General features: G+C 41.9%; 1 protein-coding gene across 10 annotated transcripts in view; it reads right to left on the reverse strand.

Moving 5' to 3' along the window:
• PCGF5 (polycomb group ring finger 5) overlaps positions 1-21,269 on the reverse strand; it is a 284,658-nt gene that overhangs the window by 53,718 nt on the left and 209,671 nt on the right. For 5 of the 10 annotated variants that reach the window (XM_074373970.1, XM_074373969.1, XM_074373968.1 and 2 more), the window contains one exon: positions 14,302-14,596. In XM_074373970.1, the coding sequence (XP_074230071.1) occupies positions 14,302-14,413 (112 nt within the window). In that variant the 5' untranslated portion in view covers positions 14,414-14,596. Of the gene's footprint in view, positions 1-14,301; positions 14,600-16,651; positions 16,881-21,269 lie in introns of those variants that run through there. The other 5 variants (XM_074373976.1, XM_074373974.1, XM_074373975.1 and 2 more) reach the window with 4 other exon arrangements.

Here is a 21,269-nt window from a genome sequence, read left to right on the forward strand (position 1 = left end):
GAGATACAGTATCTTACTCTACTTTTGTGGATGAAGGAGAAGAGGTTCTTACAGGCCAGGCAACCTGCCTCCCCTGATGAATGGCAGCACAGACTTGAATCCAGGTTTCCTGATATGAAATCACAGATTTTATCAAATTTAAAAAATGTTTTAACTTCACAAAGGAAAAGAACGTAATATAGAAATACCATCCCCCAAAACACCTTCAGCATCTCTGCTAAATCTGACCACCACGTAAACATGACAGACAAACTGTCCCACAGGGCATAGGAATTAACATTCCTACATCAAGTGTTACATTAAAAGAATTAAATTTTTTTTCTAAAGGCTAAGGTTCAAAACTATCTTCAATTAAAAAGGTTACAAACTTGTGGTTGCCAAGGGGCGGAGGGTGGGAAGGGATAGACGGGATTTCAAAATTGTAGAATAGATAAACAAAATTATACTGTATAGCACAGGGAAATATACACAAGATCTTATGGTAGCTCACAGAGAAAAAAATGTGACAATGAATATATATATGTTCATGTATAACTGAAAAATTGTGCTCTACACTGGAATTTGATACAACATTGTAAAATGATTATAAACCAATAAAAATGTTAAAAAAAAAAAAGGTTTTCAAATAGTTTAAGAGAAAAATTTAAGATGATGAAATATATTGTAACTCTAGTTTTCTTTTCTGTGCAGATGATTTGGTGGTGGATGTCACCATCATAATCACTAATGATTAAAAGGTATGTAACAGGCACTGCCCCAAATGCTTCCACATATATTTCAGCACAATTTAATGACTTAATATTCATTACAACTCTATTAACTAGGTAATATTATTAGGCCTCTTACAGATGAAGAAACTGAGTAGAGACCTTTAGAAATTTGTCAAAAATCATGAAGCCAATAAGCAATGAAAGCCAGGATTTGAATCAACAGCCCATTTTCTTAACCAATGTGTGCCTAAATGACGTATTTTCTTCTAGTTTTATACCTATAGGTCTAAAATAATATGGGGGGGAGGTAATAGCCCAGTGGTAGAGAATGTGCTTAGCATACATGAGGTTTTAGGTTCAATCCCCAGTACCTCCATTAAAAAAAAAGTAAATAAACTCATTAAAAAATAAATAAATAAAATATACAGAAAAAGAATGCCTTACCCCTTAACTTGGGAGCCTTAAGTCCACTTGCAGAATTAGACCTCCGTTTAAACTGAATATTTTAACAAAACAGCCCTTTTAAGTGGCTTATATATTCCTTAAAAAAAAAAAAAAAAACCTCGAGAAAATATATCTCATGTTTTAAAAGCTGTTAAATAAATCACAACCTTATACAAATGAGAACCTGAGGAAATCCAGGCAAGTTCAGTGAAACTGAAAGACGTAAAATGAGGATTTGCTTTCTCTTAAACGCTTAAGAAACTCATCACTACAAAACTGACCTTTGATTCTCAGTTTATAATTTGGTTTATACTAGCTGTAAAACACATTTTTAAACTATCTTAATGATCTAATGAAAAGCTGTCTAATTGCTCAACTACTGTACTGGTTGACTCAACTGGTCCGAGAATGTTAAAAAGGTCCTAGTCTGCAGTTAAGACTGTGTGTTGAAACCAAGTAGTGTTCATTCTCACTAGCCACTCTACAGAGAGATGCTGCAGCCCCAAGAAACACCTGGGTGAGAAAGAGAGTCAGCTTCACCGAAGATATCCCCAGTTGGAAAAACACTTAAACAGCAACAAGTGCTAACATTTACTGAGCACTAACCAAATGTCAGGCTCTGGGCTCAGGGCTTTGCATGGATTAAGTATGCACTGTCATCATCGCCCTTTGGCAAGGGAGAACGCAGTGCTGGAGAGCCTGGGCAAGTGGAGCAGACCAGCATCTATCCTCAGGCTGGATGTGCAGCTCAAGGCCTAAAATTCAAACCACCATGAAACACATCTTAAAGTCAAAACCATCTGGTCTCAGGCAGATTTTGTACTTTCAACTGATTTTTATATGTAGCTCATAACAACCATCATTAAACTTCTAACGCTTACTAAGTGAAATCTTTCTTTTTACCGTGTCTTAGATTTGAACTAACTTGTTATGCAAATTAACAGAGAAAGAGTCATTGTGTAATCTACTGCAATGGTTCTCAAATTTACATGGCTACTACAATCACCAATGAGACTTAACAAGAACAGATTCATGGGCCCCATCCCAGACCAATTAAATCAGAATCTCCGGGAGATTAGCACCAGGACTCTTTGCAAAGCTCTCTCACTGAAGCAGCCAAAAGATAACTGGGAAATCCTGGCCACAAAATCCTTACTGGCTAGTACCTCAGTTAGGCTGCCCCTTCCAGGATTTGGCACTCTGCCAAATCATAACCAGAAGACACTTTATTACTCACCATTGGGAAATCACTGCCACAGGACAAAACATACTCAAAAGAATATGGAATTAATGCGCTCTCCCCTATGATGCCGATTTACATGAGAAGCCCAGGTAGTACAGCACAGCTGTTACAGATAAAAGATAATCTTGTGGCAGACAGCTGGATCTGAACCCTAGTTCTGCCATTAGGCATATTACTCACTTTGTGTGTCTCTACAAGGGAGATAACAAGGGTAGTACAGGGTTCTTGTGAGGATTAACTGAGATAATATATGTAAAATGTGTAAGCAAGTGTCTGATAATTTATATTTAATAAATATGAGTTATCATTATAAATCAGACTGCTGGAGGAGCATAAAGTCATAACAAGAAGAATTAGAGTAAATACTGAACGTCATCAGACCATGATCTTAAACATGATCTTGTTAACAGAACTTGAAATGTCTATTGTGGATTAATCCTCTGCAGCCATGTCCACCTTAGAGATAGTCTTGCAACTCCAGCATGATTATTTATGACATACTGCTTCACCCCAATGGGAACTGCCTACCTTTACATGTATAATTCTTTTTCTGGGGTCAACGGTCCAAGACTGACCAGTGCTTCTCCATCATACACTTCTTCCTTAACTTTGTATGTTTAATACAACTCCAGCACAGTCCCAACTATCTAGAAGCTACTTTGCTGTGTCTCTTCCTGATCACTTTGCATATACCCGCTCTGAAGCACTACTACATGTTGACTTCATAGTTTAACCATTAAAGTCTATCCTACTTTATTTCCAAAGTTTTGGGTGGCGCGGGGCGGGAGGACTCTTCACAACAGGTGCAGGCCCACTGTTGTTGCTGTCGTGAATGTATGTCCACCCATTTCTCTTATACATCAGAGAACTAGCTTCCCAGCTTTGAGGACATAAAGTGACCTACACACATGTCTCTTCTTGAGCACCAATTTTCCTATCACTGATAAAACAGTAACAGTCTTCTCTTGTCCTTGGTGGTGTTACTGCTCTGTTTATTAAAATGCTCTGTTTATTAAAAGTGATCAAATGCTAAAGAAGATGAGGTGTATCTATGGAATATCACTCAACCATAAAAAAGAATGAAATAATGCCATTTGCAGCAACATAGATGGACCTAGAGATTATCATACTAAGTGAAGTAAGTCAAAGACAAACATATGATATCATTTATATGTGGAATCTAAAAAATAATACAAACGAACTTACTAATAAAACAGAAAGAGACTCACAGGCATAGAAGACAAACTTACGATTACCAAAGGGGAAAGTGAGGGGGAGGGATAAATTAGGAGTTTGGGATTAGCAGATACAAATCACTATATATAAAAATAGATATACAACAAAGTCCTACTGTATAGCACAGGGAACTATATTCAATATCTTGTGATAACTTGCAATGGAAAAGAGTCTGAAAAACTATATATGTATATATACTGTGTGTTTATACACATATATGTATATAAAACTGAATCACATTACTGTACCCTAGAAACTAATATTCTAAATCAACTATACTTCAGTTTAAAAAAAAATGATCAATTGCTGACTTCCTTTGTTAAAATCATCTGAATGTGTTATTTTTCTCTGTCAACACAGAAGTGTATTTTCTCTTCCTTCCTTAAGCACACTCTCTTTATGTGCCCTTTGTGATAACACTCATTTGAAAGTTTGCCTTTGAAAAATTTGTTATCTGCTAACAGTTCATAAGTAAACTGTGGTCATCTGCAAAGAGAAGAGGTATCAGTTTGCTATTTTGATACACATTTACATGTGAAACTGACATTATTTTTTTTTAACGTTTTCCAGAAGAGCTGTAATTCGCTTCCCTGAGACAGTATTTCCTGGTTTTATATGTAAGGAACTAATGAACATCTCTATTTCTCTTATGTTCTACATGGCACATTTCTTTCAGAAGCCTGCATGAGTTGCAATTTCATAGAAAACACTAACGACAGCATTACTTCCTACTGAGGAGAATGCTTGACTCTTGTTTTGCAGGACAGAGGAACAGGCAGCACAGCCTGCAGAGCTTCTCAGACAGGCTCAGGACACGGTCTTGGGGTTGAAGCTTGGTAGGCAGACTTGAGACCAAGTAGGCCAGGGGACTACAAGGTCCAGGAAGGCTGGAAAGGTCACCTCACTTCCACAGACAGGCTTATGGAGTCAAGTGGGACTCCAAGGTTGGGGGGAGTCTGGTAGCTCAGTGAGTGCAGTGATGTCCTTCCTCCCTCTTTTCAATATAAATTCCATGATCACTCAGAATAATCGCTCCTCACACATATTCCTGACACTCTGTTTCTCTCTGCTCACCTCTTCTTTCTCTTTCTTCTTTCGTCACACTTGTTCAGTCACACTATTAACCCTGGCTGAATCCAACTCTACATTCCTACGGGATTACAGCTGAACACTGTGGGAAAAAACACGCACCATGCTGACTGGTGTCTCACCTTAAATTCATGACCATGACCCTCAAAAGTAGGTCCTTCCCCTGCCAGGCAGCCACACTCAAGGCCCCAGGTCCATACATTCTTCACCAATACTTCACACCTTCTCCTCTCTCCTCAAACTCCCACTTCTCCTTCCCATTCCCACTCTCCATGGATGACCTCACTTCCTGTTTTACTGAAAACAAAAGGGAAAAAGAAAAAAAAAGGGAAACAATTCACACCACCGCACCTACTCACTCACTAGAATCTATACTTTGTGCTCCTGCCTGTTTCCAGAACTTTCAGTGACAGTCTCTGCTCTGTTCACTGGATCCCCTCCCAACGACCTCAGAACACGGCTCCACTGCCTCTCCCTCTCACCTGTGTCAGTCTTCACGATCTACTGAAGATCACCATCAACATTCCAGCATGTTATTTCCTTATCTTAAAAAAAAAAAAAGCTTTTGTTGACCCGACCTCCCTGGTCAGCTATTGCTCCACTGCAGAGCTATGGACCTATACTCTCTCTAGTTCCACCCTTCCCATTCTTTTTCACTCCTTCTTAACCTTCATTAATGTGAAATACTTACATAATTATTGTACAACTATCAAAACGAGGAAATTTAAATTTTTTTTTTTTTTGGAAATTTAAAATTTCCATCCTCTCACACCCACCCAGTCTTTTACCCTCTACCACTCCACTGAAAGTGCTCAACAAGGTGATCCATGACCTCAGCGCCGCTGAGCTGGTAGTCCCCTTCTCCGTCCCATCTTACTCAACACAGCTGGCTCAGCTGACCCCTCCTCCTCCATGACTCTCTGTGTCTGCTTTGCTTCCTGGGATCCCACACTTTGTTCTCCTCCCACCTGGCAGGCTCCTCCCTCAGCGCCCAGGCCTCAGGCCTCGGTCCTCTTCTCCATCTGCACTCACTCCCTCGGTGCTCTCACTGATTAGATATGATCAATGCTGATAATCTCCAGACTCTTGTGTCCAGCTCCCTACTGGACATCTCCATGTGCACGTCTCATAACTTACATTCAACTTCCAAAGAACTACCTCCAGGCCACCCACCCTCAGCCTTTCCTAAACAATTTGATGACATGTCTATCCTTCAAGTTTCTCTGGCCAAACGTCTTGATGATATCCTTGACTCCTTTTTCTTTTATGACCCACACACAGTTCATTAGCAAATCTGGCTCTACCTTCAAAATATAAGCAGAATCTGACCACGTTTACCACCTACCACCTTGGTGCAAGTCATCACCACCTCCTGCCTGGCTTACTGTAATAGCCTCCTCTCACAGGTCTATTTTCTCTAGTCTGAGTGATGCTGTTAAACACACAGCAGGTCAAGTCATTGCTCTACTCAATAGCCTGCCTGAAATCGGTTTTCATTTCTCTCAGATTGTAAGAGCCAAAATCCTGAAAAGGGCCCGACAAGGACTGGGTGCCGTGCCTGTAGCCCCCGCCCATCCCCATCACCTCCCTGGACGCTGGCACTCACTGCTGTGCAGCCACTCTGGCCCCTGCCCACCTCTGCACGTGCCAGGCACCTTCTGCCTCCAGCCTTTGCTCACCATTCCCTTCACCCAAAACACTCTTCCCTCAGCATCTGACTGGCTGACTCCTTCACCTCCGTTAAGTCTGTTCAAATGCCACCTTCCTGATGAGGCCTATCCTGAACACAGGCTTACTTACGTTGTAACACCTTCTCACTGATGGTCCAATTCCCCTTATGCAGCCTGACCTTCTCCTTTTATCACCTGCTAATACACACCATGGCTCACTGCCTACCATGTTGCCTGATGCATCCCAGGTGCCCAGAATAGTACCTGGAGGAGAAAGTGCACGGTAAATATTTGTGGAATAAATGACGACACAAGGGTTAGGAACAGCAAAGGGAGCCGTGATTTTAGGACCCACGGCTGTACTACTGCAGTCAAGTCAGAAATCAGCCTACATTTTCAACTAAAGCAAGGGAAAAGATTCTGAGTTTACAAGTAACTTTCTTGACAATTAAAATGAGTTAATTCAATATAAACTAAATCATTTTCTAAAACAAAATGACCATTTTCTGTTAACGGAGTAAAGAAATGTCAGTGGTTGAATATTCTGACAGAATATAACTTTGTTCACTGGATTTTGAATTTTTGATATAATATGGTAGTCTGGTAAAAATCTGTATGTTATAAAACACCAGTAGTTATGAAACATCTTCAAAATATCCAAATGGAAATGATCGTCTGTCTCTTCTACACTGGTTGGTCTGCACTTGTTCATAATGTGTACATTCAACCCTTGTGCTGCACTCTTATACACACCTGTACACTGACCATAACTTCTAATTCTGAATACTTTTGTTTTTTAGTTACGTATTTTTTTTCAATTCATCATTGGGTACGAGTTACAACTCATTCTGAACTAGATATAATTTATTCTCAGAAGCCAATATAGAAGACAATTTCATTTGTTATTCCTTAGTTTTGACTTTTAATGGCCACTATGAATTTTTGCTCAACTGTTGAAACATTCTTTACTATCTAATGCATAGTTTCAAAAGCTAAAAGAACCATACATCTGATACCATTCTTCTTAGCATTATAACTAATAGATGACACCTACATTGTTTAAGGCCAGTCATTATTCTTTTCCGCTTAAAAAGAATCATCATGACGAACAATGTAATCACTTTCATGAATGAATGACTAGTTTCTGCCAAATAATGCTTGAAACATGTAACATCAGTCATACCGATGACCTTATTTTTACTACAACCCTACAACATTCTATTTGCATCCACTTTAAATGTATAAACTTTATATATAATTTCTATTTATGCCTTTATTATTCTAAAAGCAAGTCTTGATTCCAAAAATAAAATTTTATAAAGAATACATTATTAGAAAATTCAATTTATATCCTGATTGTAAGGGCTATTCTTTCAGAATTAATGAACTCAGATCCTGATTGGGTATATAATGACAGGCATACAGTCATGAAAACATAGAAGAGGCTTATCATATATGTATATTTTAAAATTCACGTATTACTTACAGAAATTGTTAAAAATGCAGACTAGCAGAAAGAAAAAAATACAATCAGAAAACGTCATGATGTATTATGAAGACGGACATTCAGGATTCAGAATCCAGCTCTAGCTCTTACCAGCTGTGTTACTTAACCTGCCTGAGTCTTGTCTCTGTGAACAGCACTGGAAGAAGCATCTGAAACACTCTTCCCTCAAACCTTTTCATAGCTTACTCCTTCCTGTTATGGCCTCTGCTCAATGGTAACTTCCAAGCAAGACCTTACTCTGTCTTACTTTTCTTCATAGCATGTGTTACACACAAATCTAAAATTATACTATTCACTTGCTTTTTGTCTGTCTCTCCTATTGGAACATAAATTCTAGGCGGGCGGACTATGTCTGTCTTGTTTATTGCTGTCTCCCCACTGGCCAGGGTGATGACTGGCACAGTGCAGGTGCTGACAAACATTTGATTTAATAATGCCACCTGACTAGAAGGGCGCTTAGGAAGATTAGAGAAGGCAATGCATGCAAAGACCACGAACCCCAAATATGACAAACATTCAACAAATAACAGCCATTATTTTAATGTGACTAGTGCTTATTTCAATTACTGTCTGACTAAAAGTACAAACTGCCTACTTCAGGGGACACTGTTATTATAAATGTCTGGTCCAAAGGGTGCTTCTCAAACTTCGGTGCAGCACAGAATCACCTGAAGAGGTGCCGTTTAGACACAGACTTCTGGCCCTCTCCCCAGAGACTGAGGCTCGGCAGGTGGACGACAAGGCCCGCGGGCGCGCGCCGCTACGGGCTCTCAGGTGCTGCTGGGAGACGGCGCGCTGACGGCGCGCACACGTGGCACACGGCTGTTAAACACTGAGCATCCACGTATCAAGAGTTCCTTGAATCTTAATTAAATACTTGTGTATGTATAATACTTGTTCAGAAAACAGTAAGTGATTTTAATACTTAAATTTTATCATCGTATGATTAAACTATTTCTTCATTTCTACACATTACTACATAAAAGCAGCAAATCCCTTAATTGTCACATCAACTATATTTAATTATCAATTAACCCTTCTTTGCATAAGTTAAGAACTAAGTACAATGTTCTTCCATAGAATTCATTCTTAGTTAAAAGATTACTGCCATAATCTCTGAAAGGGCAGAAAGAAGAAAGCTTTCCTTTCCTGTACTACAGAATTCAATGTCTATAACCTTCTCTTTTTTCTAAGGAAAGAATCATCAGATTCTTAAAGGGGCCTCTAACCACAAAAGAGTTAAGAACCAATGCACTGTGTTCTGCACATTTTAGCTGCTGGAACAAAGGTCCTTTGTTCTTAGTTTAAGTGAAAAGTCTTTCATTTTAAGTCAACAACCTATACAACCACCAGCAAATACACTCTAAGCAACCTCAAAAAATTTCTCAGGACCCTGGTGCCAGAGAGAGAGCATCCCTTAATTTAGAACCGCCAATCTCCACCCTCCCCAATCCTGCGTCTCTCCCTCTCCCTCCCCAAGATCCACAAAGCTCCCACCTATATTCTAGAAGACAGTTTTGCAAAATTCTTAATTCCTAACCAACATTGTCTACATGCTTTTCAAGCTACCGATTACTGCATTTCAATTGCTGAAAGGAAAAACACACTAAAATAATCAACTGATTGGCCATTTATTTATTCATCTAAGCTTTTATTGAGCACTCAAGTACCAGGTACTAAGGATGCACTTAACACAAATCTGCCTGTCGGAGCAGGTGGGTGGCATATCTTGGAGGAGATGAGTTTTAAAGGATGGGTAACTGCTGGCCAGGCATACAGGAGTTCATTCCAAGCAGAGCAAGCAGCTGAACCAAGTGTGTACTTGTTATTTGTGTGAGAGAGAGGGGGAGAGAGGGGGAGATAGGGGGAGAGAGAGGTGGTGGCGGAGGAGACAGGCAGAAACCAGTCACAGCTAAGTAGCTTTCACTTATCCTGAGGGCAGTAGGGTACCTTTAGGCAACTCTGGGTTGGCTGGAGAGTAAGCCCCTGTAAATGATGACCACTGACACAGGGTAGGAGCGAGCTGCCGAGACTCAAAGAATGAATGAGGGCCTGAGCAAGAACGGCCATGGGGATGGGAGTGAAGGGACAGATTCAAGATATCACAAAGACCAGACAGAACCCCGTCCCAGTCTGTTAGTGAGGGGAGAGAGGGTCGCAGGCAGGCAGTGAAGCGCTGGCATCCCCGTCACTCACTCTTATACATGTTGAGCCCCAGGTGGCTTCAGGACATCTAAGTGGATGCCCAGTGGGATTCTGAGGCTCAGAAGGCCTATGCTAGAAGTAAAGATTTAGGAGACATCCGCATAGGCAGCTGAAGTCTCAGAGTAGACGAGTTCACACAGAAAAGAAAAAGCAAGCTCCAAACACACCTGCAGAAACTTCTTCTTGGCTTATGAGTTTTGCCAGACAGAATTTAAGGTCCAAACTTGTCTTCTTTACCACTCTATTCCAATGGCTAGCAAAGTGCCTGACATTTAATTATTTACTTTAAAGAATTCAATAATTATTTGTGCGAACAAGTTTATTTCCTTAGGTTTGTTAGGTTGGCAGAATTACCTCACAGACTGTAACCATGGTTAATGTGGACTTAGTTCATCTAGCATTAAGTGATCATTTAAAGGGAAAACTCATTCGTGCTAAGAACACCAAGGGCTGCTGCAGTCCGAAGTCCTGCTTGTCATTTTGGCCCTTGTTTCTACATCCACAGGGAAGCCAGGCAGCGTTAGCGCCAGAATTTCTCAATGGAAGAATGGGGGAGCACAAACCTATCTGATTTGAGGAGAAAGAGCCAGCTGAAATGCATCTGCAGCGCACTCGGAAAGAAGAGTGAAGTCACTTGGTTCATCACATGGAAGCAGGGAGAGCCACTCATGGTCCCTACCTGTCACCCCGACACAGCTCTGCTGCAGCCGCGCCCTGCCGCTATCATCCCTGCCTGAGGAGGCCTCGGGCTCACAGCTTTGGAAAGTTCAGAAAACACCGTTTCTAGTTCCTTCTCTGGCATTCCATTCTGCTGCAATATCCTGACACACATCTGCTACCATATCACTTCACTGCACTTATCAGCATCCAAACTTATTTTATACACTCCTTAACTTGATTCCTCCTTCTTCACTTGACCAGAGAGTCCAGAAGGGACTGGACCAGAAGCCTGACTCTGCTCACCAATAATAAAGCTTTACTTATTTCAAACTTGAATGGTATTTTATTACAAGCTTTCATAATAAGAACTATTGTTTACTCATTCTTTACTTATAGTATCATAAAATTGCAGCCTGTGTATAAAGTTATTTTAATAAGATATTCTTTTTACATGCCAAAGTCAAGATGGAAATTATGGGGTACCTCAATGTCACCCGACACTTCTCATCTTCCTCCTGTCCCATTCGGCCACTTCACTTCTCTACTGAACACGGATCCCAAATCACACACCTGCCCCATCTGATACCTAAGAAACCAGTAACGTCCATGACCCAACCAATGACTGAGGAACACTGCCCGCAGTACTATTTTATCAATACAAATAGGGGAGTATTTTGCAAGTAGGGTAGTTTTTGCCTATGAGCCCCAATATAAATACAAACAAATAAAAAATACACAGAAATCTAAGGACCAGAAAGCACACAGAAATTAGCAGTGCAGACTCCTCAGACACTAGGTTGAGCACCTGACTCCATTTACTCTACTGTTTTGTGGATGAGAAAGGCTGCACCCATGTGATCTGTGACCACACTTCTGCCATGCTCACTCTCTCTCAGCAGAGGGGCTTGATGACTACCAATGGATTTTCCAGGCCAGAATGTCTTCAGCAGTTAAACTCCACTTACTCCTCTAGACCTTAAATTGCTATTGCGAACACAAACATAACCATGGCTTATAAACGGACTGTTTCTACTTCTAGAATCTTTTGTTTTCCCTTTAAAAAGGGGACAATTAAATTGGGGTTTCATTATGTCCCAAAGAAAATTTTCTTTCAGAAGAACCGATAGAAAACCTATATTATATAGGTAGAAACTGGAGAATTTGTGCTTTCTCCTCATCTTCCAGGGTTGGCAGTTTTTGTTGGAAAATCCAAATGTGAAAACCATGCACTAATGTCACAAGAAGCTAAACAAAACAGACTGTGGACCATGTCCAGGTAGCATGCGTGGTGGAATGGGAAACAGGAAAGTATAAGATAAAGTCCCCACTCTATAGCAGCCACACACATGCTAATGGTTCTTCCTCCAAAGCACACCCACGATCCAGTCACCCTTCCCCGCCTCCATCTCACACCTCGTTGCCCAGGTGGAAGGCTGTACAACCTTTCAGCTCACCTGCAGTCACAGCCTTCTAACTGATGTGCTGCTCTTCCTGAATCTGCCAAGGGCATGCCCCTCTCAAGGCCATGTACTTGCCTCTTCCTCTGCCTAGAAGGCTCTTCCCATGTAACCACAGAGCTCAATACCCTCAGGTTTTTGTTTAAGCATCACTGTATCAAAGAGGCTGACCCTGATACTCTGTATAAAACAACCCCAACCCTCCTGTCTACAATCCTTCTCTGTTCCTCTTCATAGCATTTATCACCATCTAACAGGGCATATATTTATTACTGGTCTCCCCCTACTAGGAAGTAACTTCTTGAGAGCAGGGATTTTTGACTACCTGGTTCATGGCTGTATCCTCTGTGCCTAGAATCATGCCTGGCACACAGAAGGTATTCAATAAACATCTGTTTAATGATATTTAATTGATAATTGTTCAAGTTGAATAATCAGGCAGGGCAACAGTAAATCAATATTTCAAGACAGTTCAGTTCATAGTTAACTGCTGAGTAGCATGGGCCAGTAATACTCCCCACAGTATACAGCAACATCACTTGGAGAGGTTTTCCAAATACATACGCCCAGACCTCACCACAACACCCACCAAACCTCCCCAGGTAGAGTTCTGTGAAAGTGTATGTTTAAACAGCTTCCTAGGTGATTCTTTTTTTTTTTTAACTGTGGTAAAATATATATAACATAAAATTTGCTATTTTAACAATTAACAGGTGGTTCTATTTTGCAACCCTGTTTACAACTATTGGTATAATATTATGTTAGTTAAGCAGAGGGAGAAGAGCTGAAAGAGGGATTTTAAAAAGCCCCAGGTCATCTCAGAGAGCGGACTGTGGCGCTGAACACAGGTGCACTGTCCACTGGCTGTGAGACTGGGCAAGTCACTTAGCTCTTAGGCTCCCACTCCCGCAAATGAAGACTACCTCTTTACTCTCTCTCTCCACAGCCACTCCAAGCTGCTTCAAGGTCGCTGTGAAGCTAAAATGAAATCAAGTATATAAAGTATCTACTTTGGTGCACATAACTGGCATTAAACTACAACTTACTGGAATTACTTTCATTGACACAGGAAAATAAATTCCTATTGGCAAAAGCACAAAAAGTATGTGAAATTCTGGCCTAAGTGGCTATAAAAATGTCTCTTCCTCTACTGATAGGGTAGGCATGAAAGAAACCTGTCAGGTGTTCCACAGACAGGATCATACTAGAACAGTGACTCTCGACCTTGAGTGTGCTTCAGAATCACCTGGAGGGCTTGTTAATCACGAGTGGCTGGGCTCACTTCCAGAGTGTCTGATTCAATGATTCTGGGGGTGAGGCCTGATCATTTGCATTTCTAACAAGTTCCCAGGTGATGCTCAAGCAGTTGGCTATTAGTCAAAGGGTACACAGCTTCAGGTATACAAGACAAATAAGTTCAAGACAAGTAAGATTTATCGTACAGGGTAGTACCTACAGTTAACAACACTGTGTTGTATATGTAAAACTTGCTAAGACCGAGATTCTATGTTGAGTGTTATCACAATAATAATAATAAATAAGAGGGAAGGACAAAACTTTTGAAGGTGGTGGTTAGGTTTATGGCATTGATGTGGTGATGGTTTCAAGGATGTATACTTATCTCCAAACTTACCAAATTGCATACATTAAGTATGTACAACTTTTATATGTTGACCATACCTCAATAAAGTGGTAAGAAAAACCACAATGACTTAGAGCATGCATAGCCTAAAAATTTAACTGAGCATATTAGTTCCTTCAGTAAAATTTTTAAAAATCAGAAACTTAAAATAGTTCACTTAAAAAAACCTATAACCAATAACTGCAAATGATTCTTAGAACATTTTAAAAATCAGATAAAAGTCAACTATTATGATTTAAGTAAAAAAAGAAAAAAATCACATCACTGGTATCCCAGTGACAAGTAAATTCAATTCTGAAAAGAAATTTAAAGTTAACTCTTAGAATACTCATTGCTTTAAAAGTTAAAATCGAAATAAATTACAAAGTGTGGCAGCTTTCTAAGAAAAAGTCTGACCCAACAACTTCTGATGGGTAGATGACAAAAAAGAATACTTACAGGTATGGAGGCATTCCGTCACTGTAGTTGGCTTGATCAGATACCCTTTGCAGATGTAGCAGGTGATGTAAGGATTGAAATCTTTCACCAAGTGCTTCCTTTGGGTAGCCATTCGTGGTTAGCTAGGACTGGTTCTAGTAGTTCAGACAAAGAAGGCTATTAAGTGGATGAAAGTCTGATTCCAGAAGCTGGTGTGGAGTTCCCAACTGGATGTCCTGGGGCATGAGAACTAACATCCAGACTTGGCAGGAGATCACCGGTCATCACTCCTTTCGGTGGTTCTGCTTTCCCATATCTTCTTCCACAAGAATTTTTAAAAGATGAGAAAAAGGTGTCAAACTCCTCATACAGTAATATCATCATTATATTAGCAGCAAGTGTTACATGGTCCAAATTGGGTGAACAGGTGAATAGAACATTTCCCTCACTGTAACATTAATTTATAAACCTGCTATGATTAATTCAGAATAATGACAAATGCATCCAATCCTAGAGCCTCAACTACCACCTCTACACAAATGACACCCAAAGCTATTAACTCCAGTTTTGATATCTTTACCTCTTCAGTAATGCATTTTAACTATCTGCTTGACTGCTCTATTAGGGGTTCTTGCCAACACAAGCTAAAAGATTCAAAATTGAAGTCATTATCCTCCCTATCAAAACTCTCCCTATTTCCATTTTGTACTCCACCTCTAGTCGGTAACTAAATCAAACTCATGTCCTTTTCCATTCCATCCACAGCTATCCTACTCGGTATTACTTCTCCCCCTGCAGCCCCACTTATATTCTACCATCTTTATTTTTTTCTATCATGTTTGGGTCCTCTTCTCAAAGAATGTCAGTGTGTTCGCTTTACTCTGTAACAGAAAAACGTTTAAATTTCTCAGCTTGTCATATAAGACCCTCCACAGGCTGACCTTAACATACCCTTCAACACTCAGACAAACTGAAAGGATCATTCTTTCAATCCAGTCTGCAGGTTCTATGCCCTTCCTCTCCTGTCTAGAGCCCTATCCTTCAAAACCCTTTTCCGAGGCTCCACTCAGCGTAATCTCTCCCTGGATTTTTACCCTTTACTTCTTGAATCCTGTTACATTTTCCTTCTATTTTGATTTATAGTTATATTCGTTCTTTACCTCCTCTATTACAAAGTCTTTAATAGAAACCAGTCACATTTAGTAAATGTATAACCTGGGCAATGTTACTTATCTTTCTCTAAGTCTCAGGTTTTTTCAAACTGTAAAATGAAAATAATGTCAGCCCCCTACAGTGGTGACGATTCAATGAGACGTATACATAAAGCCAGCACATTGTAAAAGCTCAATGTCATTAACTTTTTTCCCCAGAAAAGTTTAGCATGACTTGTCCATATAGTTCTTTCAAAAAAGTTTTAAAGGATTTTTTATTTTACAACAAATATGTCCTCTTAGAAAATACAACATGAAAAAAGGTGTTGATTTCCTAAAGTATTTCTATAAACAAAAACTTTTCTCCTATCTCCGCTGTTACCTCATAAGTAGGTATAAAGCAACCAGAGAGGTAAAATCAACATTCCATCTTCTGTAGACAATTCGCCACTGACAGTGTGCACGGAATAGGTTCTACCATTAATCATCCCATCCGCTCAGGAAATCGCGTCGAGGATATAACAGAAAGCGGGCATAGTTATCAGACAGGGGGTCTGGTTTCTGGTTGTCAGCCCTGAATGACCTTCAGCAAGGCACTTAATATCCGTGCCTGGGTCCTCGCTTCCTCCTCTCTATATTGGGATTAACGGCCCTGCCTTTCCCACAGGTTTGCCACGAAGCTCCAAAGTCAGAGAAAGTCCTCTGAAAGAGGAGCTGCACGGTCCCAACCTGGGGTGGCATTAAGATCGTAAGCCATTGAGCCCTGTCACCAAGACGGTTGAGGGAAGCAAGTAGTTGCAGTGACTGCGCGGGGGCGGGAGGGAACTTTTCCGCGTCCTCGGGCAGGACCCAGTAGCACGGCCCGGGGCGGTCCGAGCACAAGCCGCCCCGCCCGCCTGGCAGGTGCGCGGGCCCGGGCCCGGCGGACGCGCCGCTCGGGCCGGGCCGGGGCTGCGCGGAGGAGGACGCGCAGCCTCTCCGCGGGACCGGCGCCGGCCGCCCTCTCCGCCCTCGAGCGCCCTGCGCGACTCCGAAGCCCCAGACCTCGGCCTCCCCACCCCCGCCCCCGCCCCCGAGGGGCTCTCCCAGCTCCAGGCGGGGCCGGCCGCGGCAGGTGCCCGGAGGTGCCGCTCCAGCTCCCGACGCAAACTTGGGCGGGGAGCGCGGGGGTGGCCAGGGTCCCGGCCCCTCGGCCCCTCTCCAGCAGGCCCAGTACCTACCCCGCGGCCGCCGCGGCCGCCGCTCCTCGCCCGCCAGGGCGCCGGCCTCAGAAGGAAGGAAAGTGAAAGAGAAACAGCGCCCGCCGCGGCCTGGCCGGTCCCCGCGCCCCGTCCGCCCTCCCCCTGCAGGCGGGAGCGCGCCGGCTCCGCGGGGCCACTCGGCTCGGGCCCGATAGGGCGCGGCGGGCCTCGGGGCCCAGGGCCGGTGCCGCCTCCAAGGGCAACTCCACCCCCTTCCAACCGCCGGCGCCGCCGGCAGGCCCCGCCCCCGCCACGCCCCCCGCCACCACGCCCGCAGGCCACGCCCGCCGGCCCGTGCGCCCCGCAGGTGCCGCGGCCGCCCCGCCGGCCCTGGCTCCTGGGCGACTCAGAGCTTTAGCCAAATTTGATCTCGGTTCTTCTTCTCCTCACCACCAACCCCTCCCGGTTGTTTTCATCATAACAATGTCTGGTATATTCTTCCTGGCGGGTTTACAAGCAATGGTCAGTGTTGAGAATGAGTCACCCTGCGAAATTGCCTACTCAACTGCGTCTTCCCCAAATCTGTCCCATCTGGGCCGCGGTGGGGACGAAGATGTCCCTTGATCTGCACCTTTTTTAAGAATCACTAAGGAACTTGTTACTGTGGGGTGGGTCTGGAGATCAGGGTTACTGACAACTGTAAGCAAGCGGGAGTGCGGTGGGGGTGTTAGTAAAAAGGTAAAGAATCCTTACTGTTTGCAAGGTTCAAAGCAAACAGACAAAAAATCCCAGCTATCTTTCTTTTGGACTTTGAGGTCTACAAGGGACCGTTCACTGCAAAAAAAAAATTTACCCAAAAGCATGCATTAAAAGATTCCTCAAAGTCATTCAATCCTATTCTACTGCATTCCACAAACTTACACATTTCTACTACAACCACTATTTTGCTAAACATAAATTACACCTTATTTTTTGCTGCTTAGAAGACTGCAATCCAGTAATCCTAGGATAGCAGGCCAGTCAGTGTGGTCTCCACCAGCAAAACAAAAGTTCAAAGGAACACCCCAAAGCGTATCTGCCAAGGGCAACTTTCAACCTGGCCTGTTAGAGAGAGGGAAAGGTGCTGCAGTTACATCATCTCCACTTCTGGAGAAGTGAGAGCCCTGAAGGCTAGGAGTTGACAGTAATGGAGAGGGGGTGGGGGGAAATTAATGCAGAGTATTTGCTTTATCTCCAATTGACACGAGTGACCTTACTACCACAGTGGAAATGGCGCTGGTGGCGAACCAACGAACCCAATGACCACTGATCTAGCAGCATACAAGTGTTCAAAGATCCATTTCAACTTTAAAATGCACCAAGATGTAGACAAGACAGCTTTAAAAATATCCAATTTATAATTAAACTTATGTAGAGTGGACATAACATTTTTAAATGACCATCTTTAACATCACAGCAGGGGCAATACATTTTCTGAAAGTTTTCAATGACGACATTTTCATAGTCCTTATAAGAGCCATTTTGCAAAAGTATACACCCCAATTTCCAAGCTGGGATCACCTTCAGTAAGTCCCAGTAGTCACAAGGAGCACAGAAAACAAGTTGGGGTAAAATGACTTTCTAGCTGAAAGATTACTCTCCAGGTCTTCATCCTGGAAACTAAACACATCAAAATGTGGAAAGTCACCCTATTTCTACTGTTTTTAAAATATGTAGTGGAAGATGTTACTGTATATACTACAACATATGACTTCGTATTTTCCTAATTTGTATCTGAAGCTATTTTAAATATATTTTTAAAGAATAACACCTAATGAAGTCCAGGGGGCTTAAATGTGATTGGTGATTAACAGTAAGTGGGCTTAATTGGCATTCCCTGAAATGAGGAAATGAGCTGGAGGATGGGTACTGGGAGGATTTATATTAGCAATGGAGGGAAGGGTGACAGGCATGCTATCAAGCAGAACCTGAAGACACACGTGGAGACGGACTGCCACCATGAAGCGCAAGTGGCGACTAGCAAGTGGGGAGAGAATGACAGCCTTTGCAAGAAAAATCTGTGTTTTGTGTCCCTAGAAGCAGCATGGTTTGTAGTAAAATGTTTAGGAATTTCTCCTTTCCCCTCTTTAATAAACACCCCCCACTTTCCCACTCCAAGAAAAAAAAAATGCACACACAAAAGAAAAACAAAACAAATTTAAAAATCTGTCTGGTTAAAAAAATAATAACAAAAGAAATGGTGGGATGGAATGTTGCATAGGTGGAGATTCCCTGACTCACATGAAGGCTCTAAGCATTAAGCACAGGGCTTTTCAGCTGCTGTGCTGCATCTCCTCCCTTGGCACTGCTTTCCAGTAACTCACCCTTTTAGTCCTTTGGTTCTGACACTGGGACTGGAACAAACCATAGAAGCTTCAATGTGAGGGGGTGGCTCTGACAACAAATCTCAAACACCAGTGGGACCTGTAGGAAACAAACTCCTGGAAGCACCTGGATATCCAGGACCAGGAAAGAGAAAAGGCAGACGAAAGAATCACAGCTGAAAGTCCCCTATCACGAATCTACTGGAGCCTTCTCGTTTCACAGGTGTAGAAACCAAGATCCTGAGACGTGGCAGATTCATTATCATAGAGCTGATTTTGGTAAAGCCAAGAGCAAAACAAAAGTGCCAGTTCCATGTTATTCACATGTCTCAAGAGAACTTCTCAAATCCAAGAATTTAAGGGCAGTTAGGTAAGAAAGAGATTAACTTAAAAAAAAAATAAAGGGACATGAGGAGGGAAGAATGAATGAAGAGAGGGAGGGAAATAACTAGAGCACTTAGGAGGGAACTGGCCACTGCTGATTTCCTATCAAAGAGACATAATCCCAAAGTGATAACTTGTGTCCTTTGATCACTGATTCAGACTCTTCCAGGGAACCACAAATGGCTCAAGACAGCCCCTGGAACTACTTGGAGCTATCTGCATACCTAACAAACCTTTTCATTACTTTATACTTTATGTCTAGATTTTTATTTCAGTTAAGGCTAGGTAATGGATGGATAATTCTATACTGAGAAGTTCACATTCCTTCCTAACAAATGTATCATCAGTGAATAGATGTTTAATAGCATTTAATAACATTTTCAAAATAGAGTTACATCTTTACATTTCCCTGAAATATTAAATAAGATGACTTTACCATTATTGTAAATTATTTTATATACCTAAGTATGCTATTTAGTCTTTTAACATACATTATCTCTAACATAAAACTACCCTCTGCAATCTAAAAGTCTTCCTATGGAGACTTTAGAAAACATTAAAATTTAAAGTCTGGGCCTAAATGTCTTTATTTTATGGCCATGGATATTACAGCTCAAAATCTATGATTGCCTAAAATCAATGATGGAGGAATGGGAGGGAACAGAGAACCGAAGGACTTCCATTCATCCTTGACCACGTATCTTTTTCTCTTAACACACCCCTCCCTTGTAATCAATAATTCTCAAGGACTCTCTCTGCTAACTGTCTTTTGAGTCCTTCCACTTAGCCCACCCTGGTTCAGATAACCACGATCTCCACCCGCCATTATTTCGACGAACTCTTAAGCAGTCTCCCTACAGCTCTCCTCTGCCAAACCATTCTCCACAGCACAGCCACAGGACTCTTTCTAACTGAAAATTTGATCATGCTGCTCCCTGGCTTAAAAGACCCTTGTTCTTAAGATAAAGCCAAATGCTTAACAAGCTCATCCCAGATTCCTGTCACTTCTACAGTCTCTCCATTGAACTCCATGCTGCAGCCTCTAGCTAGAGAGATGGGTGTTCTTTCAACTGAGCATCCTTGTGCAATCGCCTCCCCCTCCCTTGCTAAATCCGCACAACTTACTTATCCTTTAGGTGTCAGGTGATCTCCAAGGCCACCTTCTCAGGCAACTCAAATGGCTGAGGAGCCTCCCTGACATACACACACCATATATAAAAACAACTCATCCATATTCCCAAGTCCCACACCACACTGTCTTGAATTACCTGGCTTACCCCATACTGTGTAAGCCCCGTGGATCCACCGCTGGACTATGCATTCCTACCAGAGTGGATGCCAAACAGTAATCATTCAAATAAAAACTGAAAGACCAAATAACTGCACACACTGTAAGACATATTCTGTGTATTTTTTCTTGGGTTTCTTCCTGGAGGGATCCTTACAAGGGCTATGTTAAGGCATAATCCTGCCCTCCAGGACTACTAATTAAAGTCACACCAGGGAGCAGAGACTTATCCATGAGAAATAATTATGGAGCAATACACCACATTTATTAATAAAGTGTTAAATGGAGGAGACTCAAATGACAAATACTCCAGTTGAAAGAAGGAGTACTATGGGTGGTCAATAAATCAGCCCTACATGCTTAAGACTCTGCCAGTTACAAAGACGGCAAGGCAAAATATCAAAAGCTATGGATGTGGGATGTGAAAAATAAACGAGAAAGCCAGAAAAAAAAAAGAAATTCAGTCAAAACACGAAAAGTACAAGTGAGCAGCATTTGGACTAGACAGATTAGTCTGCCAAAGATGGTGCAACTGGCTAAATAAATAAAGTGCTTTAGATACATTATGCTAAACAGACAAACCAACAAAATTTTCTTTTCTCCGTTGAGAGGCAAAAAAAAG

The sequence above is a fragment of the Camelus bactrianus genome, chromosome 11, assembly GCF_048773025.1.
Source record: "Camelus bactrianus isolate YW-2024 breed Bactrian camel chromosome 11, ASM4877302v1, whole genome shotgun sequence".
NCBI classification, from domain to species: Eukaryota; Metazoa; Chordata; class Mammalia; order Artiodactyla; family Camelidae; genus Camelus; species Camelus bactrianus.